This window comes from Camelus bactrianus, chromosome 9, assembly GCF_048773025.1.
Source record: "Camelus bactrianus isolate YW-2024 breed Bactrian camel chromosome 9, ASM4877302v1, whole genome shotgun sequence".
NCBI classification, from domain to species: domain Eukaryota; kingdom Metazoa; phylum Chordata; class Mammalia; order Artiodactyla; family Camelidae; genus Camelus; species Camelus bactrianus.
The window spans coordinates 74,491,869-74,512,543 of NC_133547.1; the positions used below are offsets into that span (position 1 = coordinate 74,491,869).

The 20,675-nt window shown below is 48.2% G+C and overlaps 1 protein-coding gene and 1 long non-coding RNA gene across 4 annotated transcripts; one reads left to right on the top strand and one right to left on the bottom strand.

Moving 5' to 3' along the window:
* The first annotated feature begins 12 nt into the window (after positions 1 to 12).
* Positions 13 to 15,969, top strand: SALL1 (spalt like transcription factor 1). 3 transcript variants are annotated; one of them, XM_074370762.1, is made up of 3 exons: positions 13 to 668; positions 9,808 to 13,238; positions 14,383 to 15,969. In XM_074370762.1, the coding sequence occupies exons 1-3, from the start codon at positions 593 to 595 to the stop codon at positions 14,821 to 14,823; spliced, it is 3,948 nt and encodes a 1,315-aa protein (XP_074226863.1). In that variant the 5' UTR covers positions 13 to 592; the 3' UTR covers positions 14,824 to 15,969. The 3 variants fall into 3 exon arrangements, with proteins under 3 accessions (XP_074226863.1, XP_074226864.1, XP_074226865.1); XM_074370763.1 differs by having other exon boundaries at positions 8,520 to 13,238; positions 14,383 to 15,968; XM_074370764.1 differs by lacking the exon at positions 13 to 668 and adding an exon at positions 1,552 to 9,486 and having other exon boundaries at positions 14,383 to 15,968.
* A 56-nt stretch (positions 15,970 to 16,025) lies between these two features.
* On the bottom strand, positions 16,026 to 20,466 carry LOC141578684 (uncharacterized). The gene is made up of 3 exons (XR_012509304.1): positions 20,284 to 20,466; positions 18,495 to 18,630; positions 16,026 to 17,310 (listed from the first exon to the last, which is right to left on the bottom strand). It is a non-coding gene; the product is annotated as an uncharacterized LOC141578684 (long non-coding RNA).
* Positions 20,467 to 20,675: the final 209 nt, after the last annotated feature.

The window sequence follows — 20,675 nt, forward strand, 5'->3', positions numbered from 1 at the left end:
GCGCGCCCGCAGCCCGGGTCCCCAGCCCCCGCCGCCCGGCCCCACCCCCCACCCAGGAGGCTTAATTCCGGGGAGGGCATGCTAATTTGGGTCGGCCCAGCCCGGGATGGGGGGGCCGGGGGGAGTGAGGGGGGCGCAGGCCGGGGCGCCGGGTGCGCAGAGGCGAGGAGGCAGGCCCCCGGCGGCCGGGCCGCGGAGTCCCGGGCGGTCGCGAAGAGGGTTAACCTAGTGTCGGGCGGCGCGGCACGCAGAGCCAGCCCCGCGGCCGGCTTATTGGGCCAGCGCGCGGAGAGACAGGGGTCTGCAGCAAATCACGAACTAATTGATTAAGGCGAGCGGGTTTGAATAGCGCTGGCCCGGTGCCAATCGCCTTTCAAAGAGCCCCTCTATGATTAATCGCAATGCATTATTGATAATCATAATTATAGCAGGACACATGCGCGCTGCGCCCGGGGCCGGGGAGCCGGGGAGGGGGCGGGCGGGCCGGCGGGCGGGGGGAGCCGCCGCCGCCGCAGCCGCTCGATTTCCGTAATTTTGAGAAGATTTTTTTTTAGTAATTTTTTATTCTGCCCCAGCTGATGTTTGAGCCAGCATGTCGCGGAGGAAGCAAGCGAAGCCTCAACATTTCCAATCCGACCCCGAAGTGGCCTCGCTCCCCCGGCGAGATGGTGAGTGCTCCGGCCCGCGCCGCGGACACACACGCGCACACACGCACTCACACTCACGCACACTTGGATCCACGCACACGCGGCTGGCCCCCGCGCCCACCGCCGCCGCCGCCACCACCGCCGCCGCTGCGTCCCCGGTTGCCTTTTCGACTCGGCGATTTTTTTTTTTCTTTTTAATTTTCAATGTGCCTTTACTGGGCTTCCCCCTCCTGCCCCGGGGAAAGCAAACACTTCTCCCGGCAGGACCTTTCCGGAGTTGTTGAGTCCTCCTAGGGGGAGGAGAGAGGGCACGTCGGCCTTGCTCCTCTATCCCGGCTTTCCGGGGAGCAGAGCCCGGGACCCGCCGAGCCGTGGCCGTGGCCCGGGTGCCTGGCGAGGCGCGGGTGCGGGCAGAGGCCGTCGGCGCTTGCCTGCGCGGGGCTCCACGCGCTCCCTGGCCCGCGCCCGGGACCCGGCCTGGCTTCTGCCGCCCTGGCCTAGTTGCCTTTGGGAGGGAAGTTTACTTTGTGCTCCAGGCTGAAGTCGGAGCTTGGGGGCAGTTCCCTGCGCCGAGCTCCCTCCCCTCCACCACGCTCCCACTCCCCCCGGGCCTGCGCGGCGGAATGGGATGCCTTTGGGAGTTCAGAGCTGCAAGAAGATGGGGAGCTATGTCGGGGCGCCCGCGCTTGACACGCTGAGGTGGAGGCCGGGGTGGCGACTGCGCTTTGCTGCCGATTGCTCCGCAGAGTGCAGGCGGACGGGGGAAAGTGTCCGGGTCCGGTCGCCCAAGTTTATCCCCGCATCTCCTCTCCCAACACATGCAACCTCCGCCCCCAAGATATCTTAAGACTCGGCAAGCGCCGGCTGAGGATCTTGGTACCTCGTACTTCCAGAAGTCGTAAGGGTTGTTTTTCAGGGCTGGGGGGCTATCTAGCCAGGAGAGAATCACCCTGGAAGAGAAGCACTCGCGTTCTCCGATGGAGGCGACAACTGCGGGGTCCCGAAGGGAATGAACGGGTCCAGAACAAAGTTTGTGTGAGGGAGCTAAGGCCGAGAATGGGAGAGATCCGAGCAGGGAATTGGGGGTACAGAGGGAGGGCACCTCGTGTCCCTCCTTATCCCTAAAGGTGTTTCACTTTAGGGGCCTCTGAGCTCCCAGGCCCAGGGCCGGAGGCGATGGAGCGGCGCCCGGGCTCGGTTTCCCGGCACAATGCTCGCCTCTCGGCTGCGGAAGGACAAGCAGCAACCCCCAGAGCCGCCTCCGCGACGCGGGTGCCTCTCGGGATGCTCCAGTCCCGGGCGTCACTGTGGGGTGTGGAGGAGGGAGCTGGACCCCGATAGGGCTCAGAAGGGTGCCCTTGGGTCGGCACCTCTGTCCACTTAAACTCTGAGGCCGCCCGGGCCCCGTGGTCCCTGGGTCCTTGCTTAGAGGCCTGCTTCTCAGCACAGCTGAGGCGCAGGCACCCGCGCAGAGCCCAGGCAGAGAAGCGAAGGGACTCCCACCCGCTTCACCCTGACTGTCCGGGAAGGGGATTCCTGGTGTGGGAGTCCCTGTAAGAAACTGGGGACAACAGAGACCATTAAGAAATTTGTTTACAGTGTTTGTCCCCTTCACCCCAGTACTTTCTCAAGCTTCAAGCCTTACCCAGAATCTGCAGTTTCTCAGTCCGCTGAGAAGAACCCCTGATCCCCGCTTTCTACCGAAGGCGAGACCGAGTACTCGAGGTATATCGAGGTGAAATTACTCAAGGCCGCTGGAACAGTTATTTTTCCAGGTTTTCCCAGCTGGTTTCTTCTGCATCTTGCCCCCACACCCATCTTTCCTAAAGTGAGACCTTCCGCAGGGCAATACTGTTAAAGTTAAAATTTGTAGAGGAAAATCCTAACGGGAGGAGAAGAAAGTTTTTTAGTCTTTTTTTTTTTTTTTTTTGTAAATGTGTACTGATTTTATACATTTTTCAAAAAAGAAAAAAAAAAGACTAGATCTTGGCGATGTTGCCTGCTAGATCTTTGCCTTTTTTCCTCTTGCCTTCTGAATCCGGAATTTTTAATAGTTAAGGCTTCTCATAAAGCAATAGCATAAAAGGAGTTCACTACCTCTTACCATCATTATTTATGAGGACTTTTTTTTTTAGTTTATTTGAGCTTTGAGGTAAGTTAATTAAGTAACTGAATCAAGTTCCCTTTCTTTCTTTTCTTTTTTCTCTTTCTTTTACTTTTTTTCCTCCCTTCCTTCCTTCCTTTCGTTTTTCTTTCTTTTTTATTCCCCAAAGCTGGTTCATTGTCCTAAGAAGCAGTAAACTGTTAGGGGCACCATAGGAAACATTCCCCTCCCAGCCCCCTTTCTCACCTCTCCCCCCCCCCTTTTTCTCCAGTTGTAATGGTTTTAGGTTATGACTGTTTTTACATGGTTGAACAATAAGTTTGGGAGAAGCTGCCTAGAGGGTAGATTTTGTAATAGGGTTACAGGATTTAGTATGTTGTAATAATATTAGTACACAACTAATCCTCCTCCATGTCTGATTTACAGGAGGGCCTTACACACTCCAGTTCTTTTTATTTGGGAGCAGTTGTAAGATACATGGAATTGAGAGATCACCACAGGTCTCAAAGTTACCTTTAAAAAGTCACCACATTTTCTGCGGTGTATTCAGCCATCTCCTTTCATCTCTCCACATAGCACACACACTTCAAGGAGGCGTTGGAGTTTGTTTTTGGGTTTAGGGGTTGGTTGGTTGGTTTTTTACCTACATAAAGCTTGTTAAATTTTTAGACGTTAGACCTTTACTTAAACAGTGTGGATACTTTTTCTGCTGTCCTCAGATGGGCTTAAAATGTGCCACATGAAATGTGGAACATACCATGTTAAATCTAGTTGGGACTCTTAGCAGATGCCTCCAGTTTCACAACCTCTGCCCAGAGTGGGACCTAGAAAAGTTTGGAGACCCCCATTTCAGTAGCCCTGAAGGAGCGACTCCCAAGGCTGGGCACAGCCAGAGTCGCTCGCTGCACGTCACGCCTGTGTGTGTCTGAGTGTGTGCGCGCGTACAAAGAAAACCCGAGCCAGGCTCAATAGCCCCAACGATAACTTCATCAGAACAAGTTCAAGAAAACAAGATTATTTGGTCAGGCTTCCGATGTTCATATTCTGATTCTATTTCAGTGCAGCTGTAATACCAGAAACACCCTAAAATAAACTTGGGAATTTTCCTGTTTCTTATGAAACCAAGATGATGTATGAAACCAAGAGACACATAGTACTTGTCTCTTAAATGATATTCAACAAGTCTCAGATGACCTGTGGAGGGATGACTGCCACTGTGAAAATTATTTACTGAGATAATTCTGAGGAAGGGGAACATTAGAATCTGAGGATTTCATATGTGGGTTCTTTACTAGAGATTTGGATTTCAGGAGTGTATATGGGTATGTGTGTGTGTATATGTTGGGTTTTTCTTCCTTGGGTGGTGTTTTTAAAATTCCTGGAGCTAAATGGATGGCCCATTCAGACTCCATTCATTTCAGTGCATACATAGCTTTTTCAAGGAAAAGATAATATTGGAAGAAAGATAAAAACATCACGAACTGCAGATAAAACATTGCCTCTCATATAAAGTATCGTAAAAATTCCTCTTATTTATATTAATAATGGAATTCTATTATTTACCAAACCAATTTACTCATTGTGAGCAGCTTAATGGCAACACATTGATTTCTGGGCCCAAAAGGTTAGAGAGAACCATAATTAATTGCTTTTTTTGAAAAACCGACACCTGCAAGATAAGGCAGTTGGAAAGAATTCATGTTTAATCAGGCCCATTTTAAGTTTGTGGCCTAAAGGAAGATTTTGGATGAGAAAATGCAAACTGTTTGGGGGGGATTTGCTTCAGGCTGCACATTCTTCCTCAAATGTGAAAAAACAAGCATACAAACGAGTGAAGTGTAGCTGGACAGGAGAGTGTTGCCTGAAAGTGAATTTGTGACAGTGAATGTTTTGTGGTTTATTTCACATCCAGTGTCACCTATGGTTTATAGGCACAAGTGCCAATTTATAGGTCCTTCTTTGGGGACTTTATTTCATGTTTTTCTTCTTTTGCGGGTAGCAAGTTATCTCAGCCAGCAGTCTTTTAGAAAGCAGGAAACCCGAATTTCTAACACAGAGATCTTACTGAAAACCTGGGGAAGAAATAGGTAGACCAGTTGCTCAGTTTTTTGAAATTGTGAAAAGCCAGGCATACGGTAGGAACTAGGATTCATTTCTTCCACAGACTGAATTCGGTTTTTCTAAGGTACCTCCTGATGCAGTTAGCCCCATCTTCTAAAATATTTTTCGATTACCAAAACTGCAGTCCTCCAGCATTTGAGTGAAGGAGATGGGAAATTCTTATCCCAAGAACCAGCACCCCTCCCCCTCCAAAAGAAAAAAAGTTTGTGTGCCAGGCTTTGGAAAAACTCGATGTGTCGAGCTGTTTTAACCTCTGCTAGCCTCCTCCCATGCAGAGGTGACAAGGTCCAGATCATAATATGTCCTTCAGTATCTTCTCAGTGACCCCCAAATTGAGTCTTGCTAGTCACTTAGCAGGAAGTTAGTAGTTTATTTTAGTTTCACCTTATCAGCTTGGCTTCTTTCCCTAACCTTATTCCCCTGTCACCCTCAGATGCCAGACCCCCAAAGGGGAAGATTGACAGGTAGTTCCCATAGCTCAGTTTTACCCTCAAACAACAGGGATTTAGTTTCTTGTGCCTTTGCCAATGTTTATGTAGTCAAAGTTTAGATCTCGCCTTAAGCAGTCTCTTTTACGCGTCACTGGAATAGGAAAGCCACAAAGAAGTTTTTGAACAAACCCTTGCAACTGGAACCCCATCTAGTGTTCAGTTTGATTCATCCAAGGGGAAGACATTTTCCCCTTTCATTTATTGTGGACATTAGGTGGGCTGGTATCATGCATTTCAAAGGACTGTCTTGTCCGTGTTGTTATTTTTGTAGAGACTTCACTTGCCCTCGTCCACTCAGGAATACACTAATCCCGGTCAGAACACCGAGGGAACTTGGAGGGGGCCAGGAAAACGTGTCCTTTGGTTACAGATCGCATAGAAGAAACTTAAGACAGTGCCGAAAATATGCAGCGCATATGTGGGAGTGTTTAAAATTGCTTTGGAATCTTAAGCTGGACATTCAGACACAGGCTTTTCCCAGGTCTGTGAAAGAAGAAGAAAGGGGGGAGAAAAAAAAAGATAAAAGACCAATCGATCAAAAATGTGTGTGATAGCCCTTCTAAATTGGTCTACGAAAAGGAATAGCCTATTAAAATGACAGGCTCCAAAATCACAATCTGGAGAGGTTTTCTTAAAAATGTGAGTGTGACCTGAAGGTAATGAGAAGTAAAAGTGCCGGATCTTTCCAAGAAGCGCCAAAAAAGAAAACTAAACATGGGACAGGAGGGCTGTTGTTCTGTGTTGTTTTGTTTTGTGTTGTTTCCTGGCTGGCAAAACCCTTCAGTGTGGGGCATAGTTTTATTTTGGTTGCCTCAGCAGACAGTTACACGGGAACCCTTCTGCGCTCTGCCTCCTGTCCTGCAGGGTTTCAGTTCAGATGATGAAAAACTGACACATTTAAACTGAGCATCAAGTACCTAAATAGTACAATAAGAACTAAAACATCTGGGATTTTCATATAATTGGAAGGAGCTATAAGATCACCTCTTCCCCTGACCCAGAGGAAAACAACAACAACAAAATTCTAAATATCTTTTTTGTGCGTACCTACTTAGAAAACCACCACTTCTTAAATTTTCCTATAAGGCCAGGATTACAAATGACTTTAATTTGTGTGCAGAATCCATGGAAGAGGAACTGGAATGTTATTTTCACCATAATACAGGGATCGAGGCAACTGTATTTACTATAATGGGGTCACCAGTTGCAATCCTGTGTAACAGATTATTGCAAGAGATACAAGATAGCAGACGATTCAGAAAATGAATTAGAACATGTGAGTTTGTGTGTGTAAGTGTGTGTGTGTATGTGTGTATCTGATTACAACTTAAAATACTCCCTTTGGTAGTTAAAGATTCAGACTAGTCCTCATGTTTTGTCGTTTTTTTAAAAAGCTGGTTCATTGGAATCCTGTTCAGAATGCAGATAGATTTATTAAAGTTAGAACTGTTACAGTGTAGCGACACCTGCTCTTGAAATAAATCAAAATAGATAGCAGGATTATTTTTATTTATTTATTTTTTTGGTGTTCATAAACATCAGGAAATTAAATTAGTTGACTCTACAGTGAGATCAAATGTCAGCTTATTAAAATGTTGTGAAAATCCAAGCTAAAATATGGGCAGCTCTTTTTTTTTTAACACAGTCTCTTTCTTAGAAGCAAGCAGGCATTTATTTTTAAGTGTCTATATTTTCCATCCAGTTAGCACAATCCTAAATATAAAAACGTTCAGGTTGAAAAACTTGAAAATTCTCAAGTGAGTCTTGAAGTAGCACAAATGCAGACCTTGAGCACAGGAAAGTAATAATCAGCTAAATCCTGTAAAGTAACCTTCTTTTTATTTTCTCTCTATATTATGAGAATATCAGATGTTTGCAAGTTATAAAGAATTAAAATGCCCTTTAATCGTGAGCACAGATGTGCTAAATATTTGAAGCAACTACATTGTAATGTGTACAATTGATGAAGTCAGTTTTCTGATTTCCCTTGCTAGTTATTTAGTTCTGAATCTGTCATTATTTGTCTAAGCCCAGCTGACCAAGCAAAACTGTGTTTTAAAGTGGCTTTATGTTTTGATAAATGTGAGCTGGTTGAAAAGTATTTTCCACTGAATGCAGAGCTTAATAGAACATGCTGACATAATAGTTTTAATGCATTTTGTTGAAAATGTGTGAACAAACAGAATAGCTTTTGTTCCTTCATAATTGGCTGTAAAAGTAGATGGAAACATAACCATTACATATGGAAATGTGCAAAGAGAAAGAAATAACATTTCTGTTGAATATATTAGGAATTGCATTTCCTAGTTTAAAATAAGCATCTGAAATGGATGCATCATTTAAAATTGGTTGTCAAAATAAGAAGCTTTAAACAGAATTTTTGTCACATTATTTTTGTCCCAAGTTAAGCAACATAACTTTAGCGAATTTCGTTTAATATTTTGTTGATATTATTTTAAGGCAGGGAGAGAGACAGAAAGTGCTTAAAACAGCACCTTGAATGTGCATAGGAATCCTGTGCCGAGTTAGGGTGATTAAACATTAAATTAAAACTGAATCATTATTGGTATTTTCTGCTACAACTCAGATTTGTTTGGTATTGTTAACACATTTTGCACTATACCCTTGTGGAGATTAAAAGATGGGTATTAGGAAAGCTGGCTTGTTAAGTATAACTTAGCTACTCAAATAACACTCCCAGTGAATAGAGTGGCATACATTGGCATACTTTACCAGCGCTCTAACTGGCATCACTCAAGGCAGAGTTAAGGAATTTTCAGAAGTTAGTATTTGGGTATTAATTATATTTTCTGGAATGCAAAACTACTCAAGCTTTCTTTCTTTCTTTCCTCTCTCTCTCTTTTTTTTTTTTTTTTTTTTTCCTTTTTGATGTTTACTACAAAGAGGGCAAACGGCTGGCTCTTTTGAGTTGACTCTTAAGTTTACCCAAAAAAAGCAGCATTTTGATTTTGCATTTATTCATATTTGCAATTAGTTTTTTTTTTGTTTTTTGTTTTGTTTTGTTTTTTTCCCTGCAAGTTTTCCGGTAGATTCAATTTGGAAGTCATGGAAACTAACTATTATCTGATTCAGTTCTGCAGAAAAGCATGCAGGGAGGTAATCCTTGAATTAAACAGTTTTTTTTTTTTTCCACAGCCTTCGGAGATGACCACACACCATTTGTACAACAGAAGTTGGTGTTCCCCATGCTGGGCAAACAATGGGACGCCATCCTGTCTTTGAATAGGATGTTAGCTTGGAGTTGGAGATTTTTATGTTTAATTTACAAATGGATCTTAGTGAGAAGAAATCTGAGCAACCAGTGGAAACAAACATGAAATAAAGGGATTTTATAATGAAAGGTTCAGGACAATCTGTTAAACAATTGATAACAGTTAAGAGCAAACTGTTTTTAAAGGCATTCAGACGGGGAGAATGGCGAAGCATTTCCAAACTGGAAACCAAGAATTATTTCTTCGCCTTCCCTTAACTGCACATCTTTCTTTAAGCTAATGTTTAATCAGAAATGTAAATCTTGTGCCAGTTTTTATAGATGCAAAGAGCAATTTTGATGGAATATTTAGAGGCATGATATTGCCATTTGAAGCATGGCGGCATATATTCCTTGATTAGTGGAGTGGTAGCCACGGTTGCATTCTTTCCTTTTAAAAATAAACGTGCCATGGGGTGATATATAGGTGCCAGGCAGGCCTTGTAACAGATTATGACCATTGTGTTTCTCTGGGGTGCGCGCGCGCGCGTGCACGTGGGCGTGCACGCATTGCTTTCTCTTTTGTATTCAACTGAGTCCCGAGCTGTCTGGAGGATTTGTTACTGATGTGGCTACAGTGTGTTTGTCACGAATCAGACTTAGCTCAGGTTCTAGGTAGGGGCTGGAGGTGATTTTCAAGTTGTCAGTCTACAGCTTGGTGATATGCATTTTTTTTTTCCCCTTGTCAACCACTGATTGGAACCTGAATGACTACAAATTAGTTTAGTGACAGAACAAACTGTCACAGATATCTTTGAATCAGTTGAAAATGAATAAGGTTGACAGAAACTCAGGAGCCTAATAAGTCCTCAGGATGGTGGCTGGACCCTCTCTGGATGAGCAGACAATAAGGTGTATAAAATATTGGAAATCAATATTTTGCTATGGAATTTCATTATGCACCGATGTCCGCAGTTCATAGTATTTTATATTTTGATGGATGACCTGAAGGCCATGGCTCTCTGAGATACCAGCTTGATAGGAAGGCCTTCAACATCCTTAAAATTTAATTATGAGCGTTCTTAGGGAATATTGATTGTGTTTCAGGGGCCCTAGTTTTGAGTTTCCAGAGTAGAAAAGAGTTTGCCTGACCTCTTCCTCTCGTGTCGAAGTCATAGATGGCTCTGGGTGTCCCAGTTCCCTCGCTAACCCGTCTCCTTCTGACATTTGCAGGAGACACGGAGAAGGGTCAACCCAATCGCACCCCCAAGAGCAAGGACGCCCACGTCTGCGGCCGGTGCTGCGCCGAGTTCTTTGAATTATCAGATCTTCTGCTCCACAAGAAGAACTGTACTAAAAACCAATTAGTTTTAATCGTCAATGAGAGTCCCGCCTCCCCACCCGAAACCTTCTCCCCCAGCCCCACTCCCGAGAACCCTGAGGAACAAATGAGCGACCCGGTGAACAAAGCAGAGCAGGTCGACGGCAGTGACCTTCCGGAGCACCACGGACCGGACAGGGACGAGTCCATGGAGGTGGAGGCCCCGGTGGCTAACGCGGGCGGCAGTGGCACCCTGAGTGGCAGTGCCAGCAGCGCCACCCCGAGCTGCGGCAGCAGCTCCTCCACAGGTACCTCAGCGATCACAACCTCTCTACCTCAACTCGGGGACCTGACGACGCTGGGCAACTTCTCCGTGATCAACAGCAACGTCATCATTGAGAACCTCCAGAGCACCAAGGTGGCGGTGGCCCAGTTCTCCCAGGAAGCAAGGTGCACGGGGGCCTCCGGAGGCAAGCTGGCCGTCCCCGCCCTGATGGAGCAGCTCTTAGCGCTGCAGCAGCAGCAAATCCACCAGCTGCAACTGATCGAACAGATTCGTCACCAAATATTGCTGTTGGCATCTCAGAATGCAGACCTGCCAACATCTTCTAGTCCTTCTCAAGGTACTTTACGAACAGCTGCCAACCCCTTGTCCACACTAAGTTCCCATTTATCTCAGCAGCTGGCGGCAGCAGCTGGGTTAGCACAGAGCCTTGCTAGCCAATCTGCCAGCATCAGCGGTGTGAAACAGCTCCCCCCCATCCAGCTACCTCAGAGCGGTTCTGGCAACACCATCATTCCACCCCAGTCCCACAGCGGCTCTTCCCCCAACGTGAACGTGCTGGCGGCAGCAGGTCCCACCCCATCCTCGGAAAAAGGGGCTCCGAGTACTGGTGCCTCCCACGCCAGCAGCCCGGCAGTCTCAGCATCGTCCTCACCAGCTTTTGCAATAAGCAGTTTATTGAGTCCTGCGTCTAATCCACTTCTACCTCAGCCGGCCCCTGCTAACTCGGTTTTCCCCGGCCCATTGCCCAACATCGGCACGACGGCAGAGGATTTAAACTCCTTGTCTGCCTTGGCCCAGCAGAGGAAAAGCAAGCCACCAAATGTCACCGCCTTCGAAGCGAAAAGCGCTTCCGACGAGGCGTTCTTCAAACACAAGTGCAGGTTCTGCGCGAAGGTCTTCGGCAGCGACAGTGCCTTGCAGATCCACCTCCGCTCCCACACCGGGGAGAGGCCCTTCAAGTGCAACATCTGCGGGAACAGGTTCTCCACCAAGGGGAACCTCAAAGTCCACTTTCAGCGCCACAAAGAGAAATACCCTCACATCCAGATGAACCCCTACCCCGTGCCTGAGCATCTGGACAACATCCCCACCAGTACCGGCATCCCCTACGGCATGTCCATTCCTCCTGAAAAGCCAGTCACCAGCTGGCTAGACACCAAACCGGTCCTGCCCACTCTGACCACGTCTGTCGGTCTGCCGTTGCCCCCAACCCTCCCGAGCCTCACCCCCTTCATCAAGACCGAAGAGCCAGCCCCGATCCCCATCAGCCAGTCTGCCGCCAGCCCCCCGGGCTCCGACAAAAGTGACTCGGGGGCCCCCGAGCTGGCCCTGAGAAACCCGGGTGGGATCCTGGAGGAAGCTGAGGGCCCCACTGGGCCACCCTCTAGTGGCAAAACTGAAGAGAGTGGCGGGGTCACCAGCTCAGCCCCAGCCCTGAGCACAGGTGCACTGAGCTCCCTCGTGCCCGACAGTGGCCCGGGCGGCACCTCCACCTTCACCAACCCTTTGTTGCCGCTCATGTCCGAGCAGTTCAAGGCTAAGTTTCCTTTTGGGGGACTCTTGGACTCCACCCAGGCCTCAGAGACATCCAAGCTTCAGCAACTGGTGGAAAACATTGACAAGAAGGCCACTGACCCCAATGAATGTGTCATCTGCCACCGGGTCCTCAGCTGTCAGAGCGCCTTGAAGATGCACTACAGGACCCACACGGGGGAGAGGCCCTTTAAGTGCAAGATCTGTGGCCGGGCTTTCACCACGAAAGGGAACCTGAAAACTCACTACAGCGTGCATCGCGCTATGCCCCCGCTCCGAGTCCAGCACTCCTGCCCCATCTGCCAGAAGAAGTTCACGAACGCTGTTGTGCTACAGCAGCACATTCGAATGCACATGGGAGGCCAGATCCCCAACACCCCAGTCCCTGACAGCTACCCCGAGTCCATGGAGTCTGACACCGGCTCCTTCGATGAGAAGAATTTCGATGACCTGGACAACTTCTCCGATGAAAACATGGAAGACTGTCCCGAGGGCAGCATCCCGGACACGCCCAAGTCCGCGGATGCATCCCAGGACAGCCTGTCTTCCTCGCCTCTGCCTCTGGAGATGTCGAGCATCGCCGCTTTGGAAAATCAGATGAAGATGATCAATGCTGGCCTGGCTGAGCAGCTGCAGGCCAGCCTGAAGTCAGTGGAGAACGGGTCCGTCGAGGGGGACATCCTGACCAACGATTCATCCTCGGTGGGCGGTGACGTGGAGAGCCAAAGCGCTGGCAGCCCGGCCATCTCAGAGTCTACCTCTTCCATGCAGGCTCTGTCCCCATCCAACAGCACCCAGGAGTTCCACAAGTCACCCGGCGCTGAGGAGAAGCCACAGAGAGCAGCAGCAAGCGAGTTCGCCAACGGTTTGTCTCCCACCCCAGTGAATGGTGGGGCTTTGGATCTGACATCGAGTCACACTGAGAAAATCATCAAAGAAGATTCTTTGGGGATCCTCTTCCCTTTCAGAGACCGGGGGAAATTTAAAAACACTGCTTGTGACATTTGTGGCAAGACATTTGCTTGTCAGAGTGCCTTGGACATTCACTACAGAAGTCATACCAAAGAGAGACCGTTTATTTGCACAGTTTGTAATCGTGGCTTTTCCACCAAGGGTAATTTGAAGCAACACATGTTGACACATCAGATGCGAGATCTACCATCACAGCTCTTCGAGCCCAGTTCCAACCTTGGCCCCAATCAGAACTCGGCGGTGATTCCCGCCAACTCGTTGGCGTCTCTTATCAAAACAGAGGTCAACGGCTTTGTGCATGTTACTCCTCAGGACAGTAAGGACACCCCCGCCAGCCACATTCCTGCTGGGCCTCTGTCATCCTCCGCCACGTCCCCAGTGCTGCTCCCAGCCCTGCCCAGGAGAACCCCCAAACAGCACTACTGCAACACGTGTGGCAAGACCTTCTCCTCGTCGAGCGCCCTGCAGATTCACGAGAGAACTCACACTGGAGAGAAACCCTTCGCTTGCACGATTTGTGGGAGAGCCTTCACCACAAAAGGCAATCTGAAGGTATCTGCGCTCCATCTGTACCTCACCCAGACCCACCCCCACTACCCGCTTTCCCTTGTGGCCACTGAATATTTGTAATGCACGCTCCCAGAGTCGTCGGCCCAGAGAATCAGGGAGACAGCTCTGGTGAGGGAACCGGCTGCATGTGGCCGATCTGGAGAAATGCGGGTGCCTGGGCAGGTCAGGATCACAGCGGGGACCAGGGCAGGCTGCAGCTGGCTGGATGTCAGAGTGCATTGAATAATCTGGTACCTAAGCGGTGCAGCAGCCTAGCTCTGTTGTCTTGCTAAGTGCACCAAATGAATCGCTTTACCCACCAAGTGAGACAGCCCAGCGTTGCCATGGGGTATTGATTAAAGACCTCCATGTGGCCTGCGTGCAGCCCGTATCACTTAATAATTACAGTTCTCCTCGGCGTGTGCATCTATTTTTTTCATAACTACGCGGCCCAGCACGGTTTGTCTTTCTAAAAACAGTAACGTCACCACTCTGCTAATGGGTATTATGATAATTGATTATACAGCATTTCCTACTGATACGTGCTGGAAAGAAAGCAAATATGCTTAAGTTCTAGAGCAACAGTTGAGCACTCTGACTGTGTACATTTTTCTGTTGACAGAGTATTTCTCTAGAGATCGCTGCCAGTAACGCGAGATGAATAATTACTTTCTGGCTTTTTCTCTCCATGCACGGGCCCTCCAATGGGCAATCAGTGAGGGGCACTTTCTTCCCATCTGAAAAGGACATTTATAGGGTAAAGGGTGTCAGATACAATACTTACCATTGCAATGAGAGTGGACATAACAATTCTAACCCTGAAAGGAGCTATCTGCGACTGACTGGCTTGCTTGAGGCCATTATAAGCTAAATGCAGGTAATAAAAAGTAACTAAGGCATCCTGGCCCAGGCAGAGGAGAGGTGGCCCAGGGCTGCTGTAGAGAGAGAGCACCTTATTACTAGTGGACTGGAGGGGACGGTTCCCCTTACCCTCCCCACTGTCTGGCACATAATAAGAATAGACATTGCGGCCACTTGCTTTGTTGAGTGTTGGATTGTGAGTTGAGACAGATTCAACTATTAAGCCTCTCCTTTCCTCTCTCCCCCTGCCCCTTTTCCCCTCCTCCTCTCTCTCCCCTCATCCCAGGTACACATGGGCACTCACATGTGGAATAGCACCCCTGCCCGCCGGGGTCGGCGGCTCTCCGTGGATGGCCCCATGACATTTCTAGGAGGCAATCCTGTAAAGTTCCCAGAAATGTTCCAGAAGGATTTGGCGGCCAGGTCAGGCAGCGGGGATCCTTCCGGGTTCTGGAATCAGTATGCAGCAGCGCTCTCCAACGGGCTGGCGATGAAGGCCAATGAGATCTCTGTCATCCAGAACGGGGGCATCCCTCCCATTCCGGGCAGCCTGGGCAGCGGGAGCAGCTCGCCGGTCAGTGGGCTGACCGGGAACCTGGAGAAGCTCCAGAACTCAGAGCCCAACGCACCCCTGGCCGGCCTGGAGAAGATGGCAAGCAGCGAGAACGGGACCAGCTTCCGATTCACCCGCTTCGTGGAAGACAGCAAAGAGATCGTCACGAGTTAAAGGCACCCTGGCAGGAGGAAGAAAGAGCCTTCCTGTTCAGAAGGAGACCCACGGCGGCCTCCAGCTCCTCACCCCGTGCCCCCCACTTTCTGGTCCCCCCACCCCCCGCCCAATCTCTGAACTACAACATTCTGCAGACATTCTTTTGTACTTTGTTCAACTTCTAGAGTTCTAAGAAAGCTTATTTATTAGTGATATAACCTTGCTTTGCAAACAGAATGCAAGCGTTAACTTTGGTCTTCTGTATTTTGGGACTAAATACTAATTGACTAGCGTCCTGTAAACTTGCTGTAACATTTATGGCAACTGCAAGTTGCCCTGCTAGGCGGTCTTAATCTGGCATTAACTTATTTTCCATATCCAGTTTAATATGAATCTGGTGTTGATGCAATGCCTCAGTGATGCATTAGATCTCTAATAAAGTCTGTATATAAATGTACACTTTGATCCTGCTGGAGAATTTTATCAGCAAACACATTGTCTAATCTTTTGAAACAAATTTAAGGAAAGGACTGAAAGTACAGACTGAACTGTGTGGTTCTTTGAAAGGTTTGGGTTTTTTTTGTTTTTTGTTTGGTTTTTTTTTTTTTTTAATTTTGATTCTAAAATTCAATCTGCCTTTTTTTTTTTTTTTGTAGATTTAACCATTTCCGTTTTGAACTGCTATTTGTATTGTGCTTTTTACTTGAGTCGTCCTCAATGTTAATAAGTTTCTGTACAGTGATAAGCACGCAGAATTCTTTAGAGAAAATACCAGTGTTGTTTTGGTAGTTGAAACTGAGACGTAACATTTTGCCTTGTAGGTATATTCACAATAGAAAATGTGTGCTGGAATTTCACAATGCTGCTAAGTATAGCATCTTGAACAACCTTCAGTGGAGAAAATGTAGATGCTCTTGTATATACGATAAGAAGTATCACTTTCATTAAAATGTACATATGTTCCTTACAAGAGCAAATGCTTCTTCTTGATCAAGAGAGCAGGTATAGTGTTCGTTTATTTTGTATTAGGTATGGAAGAAAAAAATTGGACTGTTACATGCACTTTCTTGGAAAGTTGAAAGGAAAGGGGGGTCCAATTTCTTTAACATTTAATACTTACTAACAACAGAGATACTGTAATTTTACTCAAGTAATCAAATACATTTTTTTTGCAACAGATAAAACAAAATACTGTGTCTGTGTTTTTAGAGTGCATTTCTATTTAGCCAGGCCCTGAAATGTATTTTAACATATCCCCAGGCACCAGTAAATTGTTTATGTGTGTATCTCACTCTCTAAATAAGGAATTGTAAAAGGCGTAACAGAAACAGGTTTGCATGGGCATGTGTTTCCTTTTTCTTTCTTTCTTCCTTTTTTTAAATTTGGAGAATCTATATTCTCCCAATATCAATTACTTGCTTGGCCACTCTTCTTACAACCCCCCGTCCCCCCAAAATAAGGACAAAAAAATGATATGAAAGAAAAAGTTGGTATTGGAGGTTCCATCCGACCAGGTAAGTTTCCTTAAGCGAGGCATTTGTGCCCACTGAGACTTAGGTTTTTGTTTTTGTTTTTTGTTTTTTTTTTTCAACTGTTCCAGTTTCACTTCCCTTGATTCAGTCGTTTTCCAGGCGGCTGAGAGCAGCGTTGCTGGAGAATTCCCGGTGCAGCGGGGGTTATATAATCTGACTCTGAAACTGGGCCTCAACCCAGAGAGGTCAACTTGGTCTTTATTTAAGTAGTCTTTCGGGCATTTACACACACGCATATTTGAAAGAAAAGGTCCATTACAAAGGATGGGTAGAGTCAACTTGAACCTTGCATCATCAAAATTCAATCTGATTCTTCCTCTCCCTTTTGTTCTAGGGGAAACACGTTTTTCTCCTAAGCACTATTTTGGGGTAAGCAAACGGACAGGGTGGAACTTGGTGTCTAGAGGGGTCTGCCAATTTTTCCTTCCAGAGAGGCGGTGAATCGTCAGCAGCCGGTGGCCCTGTGCCCAGGTAAGGGAGAAGTGTCGTCGGGGCCACCTTCCAGTAGAAGTTTCCACCGGGGTGCAGGCCACTCAGTGGCCACTCGGGGCGCGCCTCTCCAGGCTGGGTGGTCTGGGGGCCCAAGCGGGGCGTGCCGGAAGGCGGGCGCTGATCCCAGCCAGGACAGTGCGGGGACTGGCGCCCCCCAACCACCAGAGGGCAGGGGCGGGGGTGTGCGCGGTGGCGTGCTGCGGGGCATCCTCCGTCGTTTCAGCACGCAATTGGTGTTTCTCGACGGCGCCTCTCCAGTCCCCGCCACGCCGCTCCCAGGGAGACCCCTCTGCTCGAGAGTGGGGACGAGGCGAGAAGGCAGAATTCCGGCAGTTCTACTTCTGTACCGGCCAGAGGGGGACGTTTTCACTGCGAAAGAGGCGTCCATCCTCCTCCCACGGCTGGGCGCGAAGACGACGGGGTGTCCGGGCCTGTGTGGTGTTAGGATCCGGGCGCTTCTCCCTGGACCGAGCCTGGGGACCTGTGGGGGCATCCGAGGGCTGCTGGCCACCGAGAGGGGCAAGCGCGCTCACGCACCCCCGCCGCCACCCCAACCCCGGCTTCACCGTCCCCGCGCCGCGCTCGCCTCTCCAAAAGGGTCCCCTGGGACGAGCCCCGAAGCCGTTCCCAAGCACACGCCCAGCGGCGGGACCCGCTCGCCCGGCCCCCTTCCTCCGGTGGCCGCGGCGCGGTCGCCACCCTCGCCCCCAACCTGGGGCTCCCACCCACGGCGGGCGCGGGGGGTCATGGCCCTGGGCCACCTCGGCTGCGCGTCTGTTTCCTCCAGGCTGGTGGGGAGCGGGCAATTTTGTCTTTACCCTCTCACCACCCACCTCCTCCCTTCTAGCGTTTTCTGATGAGTTAAGGGGAGCAAAGCAGTTTTTCGTTTGGACAGACTTTCCGAGGCAACCGAAGCCCTTAGGAGAGGGTCTGAGCCTCGGGGTTTCTGTCTGCGTCTCTCTCCCACCCGCCTCCCTCTCTGCTTGGGTCCCTGCCTATCCATTCATCAATCGACTATATTTCTAATCCATTGATGATTACCTGCCCATTCCCCTTTCCATTCATTTCCAAAACCAGAAATCGCCCTCAGCTCTGCTTCTTCTCTCAGTGTGGGAAATACACTCAGATTTTCGGCTCAGCCCAGCAGAAGAGAAATGGATTTATATTTATAAAGCAACAGGGTCTATTTTAAGGCAGATGTGAACGCACCGCCCCCACCCGCTCCCGCCAAGCCTCGCCTCACGTTTTCGCCTATTTTTCCCCTTTCTGAAGCTGGAGGTGCGTGGAGATAGGTTTGGAATCGCCAAGAACCAAAATGTCCTGGGTTGTTGCTGCCTGGAATGACGGCAGCCAAGTTCACAAAAATGTTTAACTAAAAATATTCATTTTGGTGACATTTCCCCAGGTTTTTTTTTTTTTTTTTGAGGTGGGGGGCGCCAGGGGAATGTGATTTGTTGTAAAAAGAAAACAGGAAAGTACAGCGAATAATGTTAAAAAAAAAAAAAAACCTTATGCCCATCACTCAAAATTTATATAAACATTAGCAACGTGAGTTTGTTTTTCGCGTTTCTGAGTAACTGTACTTTTTCTTTTTCTCTCTGTCTCCCTGCGTGGCTGTCATTCTTTCACCCTTTTCTCCTTCCTTCCTTTCCGGTCTTGCCTTACCTATATATTCCTTTGTGTGTTTCCCCTCCCTCTTCATCTCTACAGCTCTCCACCCCCACTTCGCATGTACACACTGCGATGCTTCCCTCTTTCTGGAAAACAGACTTGCAGGAGCAGTTTGGTGATTGACAGGGACCTAAGGAGGGAAAAAGGAGACCAATGACAGACCCAAGCTACCCACGGCCCCTCAGGCCAGTGGCTGTGAGGCGGGGAGCACAGAGTAAGGAAGGGGACAGGTTCCCGCAGACCAACTGAAGATCTCTGAAGCTCTCTGAGTGTTGAGGTTTTGCATCACAGTCCCCTGGGGCCAGGTTTATTCAGTTGAGGTTTAGAGGGCTGAGGAACAGTTGTTTTTTTTTTTTTTTAAACTGTAAAAATACATGTCCATCCAGAAAATCCTAAATGATTTGCTTTTGACATCCATTTCTAGGAGATTATTTGCTTATTGTTCTTGGCGTGTTGTGAACGTCAAGAATGAGAGAGCTTAAAAAAAAAAGAAAGAAAAACTCCCACTCTGTTAAAACTTAGCAGTCCTGTTAGAAAAATAAAGCACTGGAACCTTTTACTAGGAGTTACACATCCCTACCCCCAATGAAACAAATGTCAAAGGAAGTAACAAAAATGGGGGGAAAAATGTAAAGTGAATTGCAAAGGGCTCCACCGTCGGGGGGGGGGGGGCAATCTGAGATTCACAGAAAGTGGAGACGGATAAGACAGGAATTAGGTCATCTCGTCCAGACCCCAGGAAATATGTTTAGATCAAAGCCTGCTCCGTTAGAATAAACAAAACAGGGCCCAATGGGCCTTACCAATATTTTCATCTCCGTGCTAAGAGCTGCTAATCTAACCGGCTCTATTTGATGAAAGGGGGAAAAAATTACAACTGTAAAAATGGCTCAGTAAAAAAAAAAAAAAGTCCTCTCAACTCTACTAGGAAGATAAAGATTTAGATTTGAGCTAAAAAGTAACAAGATCCAGGCCCAGATCCACACAAACTTCCTGGAATTTTAGCACTAAGTACATTATCTAATCCCAGGCATTGTTCCGTCCTTGCCATCACCCCCTGCCCACCCCCACCCTCGTGCAACTGAGCATACCGAATGATTTACATAAAAAAAATTGTTAAAATTTAACTGCAGTCTAAGAACCTTGCAGGAGGCAGACTTTTGGGTTCATTTACTCCACATTCCTTAAGGACTTACCCCCACCAGCCTCACTGTCCGCCCCCCCCCCCCCCCCCCCCCCCCCGGCAGTTGGAGCTGCGTGTTGGCTTTACTGTTAGGGATGGTTCTTTAAGCCCCATCTTCAAGTTTGGTCTCTCTTTCTACTAAGCAGATAGATGGAGACAGGGAGCTAGGGTCTTAGAAGCCTGGCTTTGGGTCCACTCAGCAGCCGTAGGTATTTTAGCATCTAAGCCTGAGTACTGGGTAAGGCTTTCTTTTACCGCAGAGCGGATGGCCTTAAAGCAACTGCCAGCGAACATTTGATAGATAGAAACATTCAAAAAAGAGACAGGAAATCCCAGAGAAGGAAAATTCACCCAGGCTAAATCCAGGGTTGCCGTTCCTTGCTGAGCCTGGTTTCCTCTTAACTGTTTAAACATATGATTTGGCTCCTCTTGTGTTTCTACGTCCATCTGAGCTCAACTTTAACAAAGACTGAGGGACCGCCTGTCAGCTTGGCTCCGGTCCTCTCTAAAGCCAGGACGACAGGGGTGGGGGATGTGACAGGACTTTATAAACACCACCAGGAACAGGCCATCTTCTGTGTGGGCCCCTTGGCTGCTCACCTTTCTGAGGACAGTTCCAGGATCAGCTTTTTCCTGCCGTTCCATGGACGGCCTTGAAGACACATGGCACCGCGCTGGAAGCTGCACAGGCCGGTCCTCCCTTGTGAGACCCGGGATGAGACCCAGTCCAGCTGAATCATGTGATGATATGATGCAGAATGGCCATGGGTCACATCATCTTGTAATCACAGCCACATTCCCTGGAGGCCCGGACAGTTGCCTGTAAACATGGGTAAAGATACAAATGCAGCAGGCTCCTCTCCTGATGGAAGGGACACGAAGGGGAGTACGAACCAGCCTGCAGGGCTGCTTCAGTATTTAGAATTTGGGATGCTCCACCAGCCTCATCTCACATCCGTCCTGTGAAACAGGCAAGGCCACTGTCACTTAAA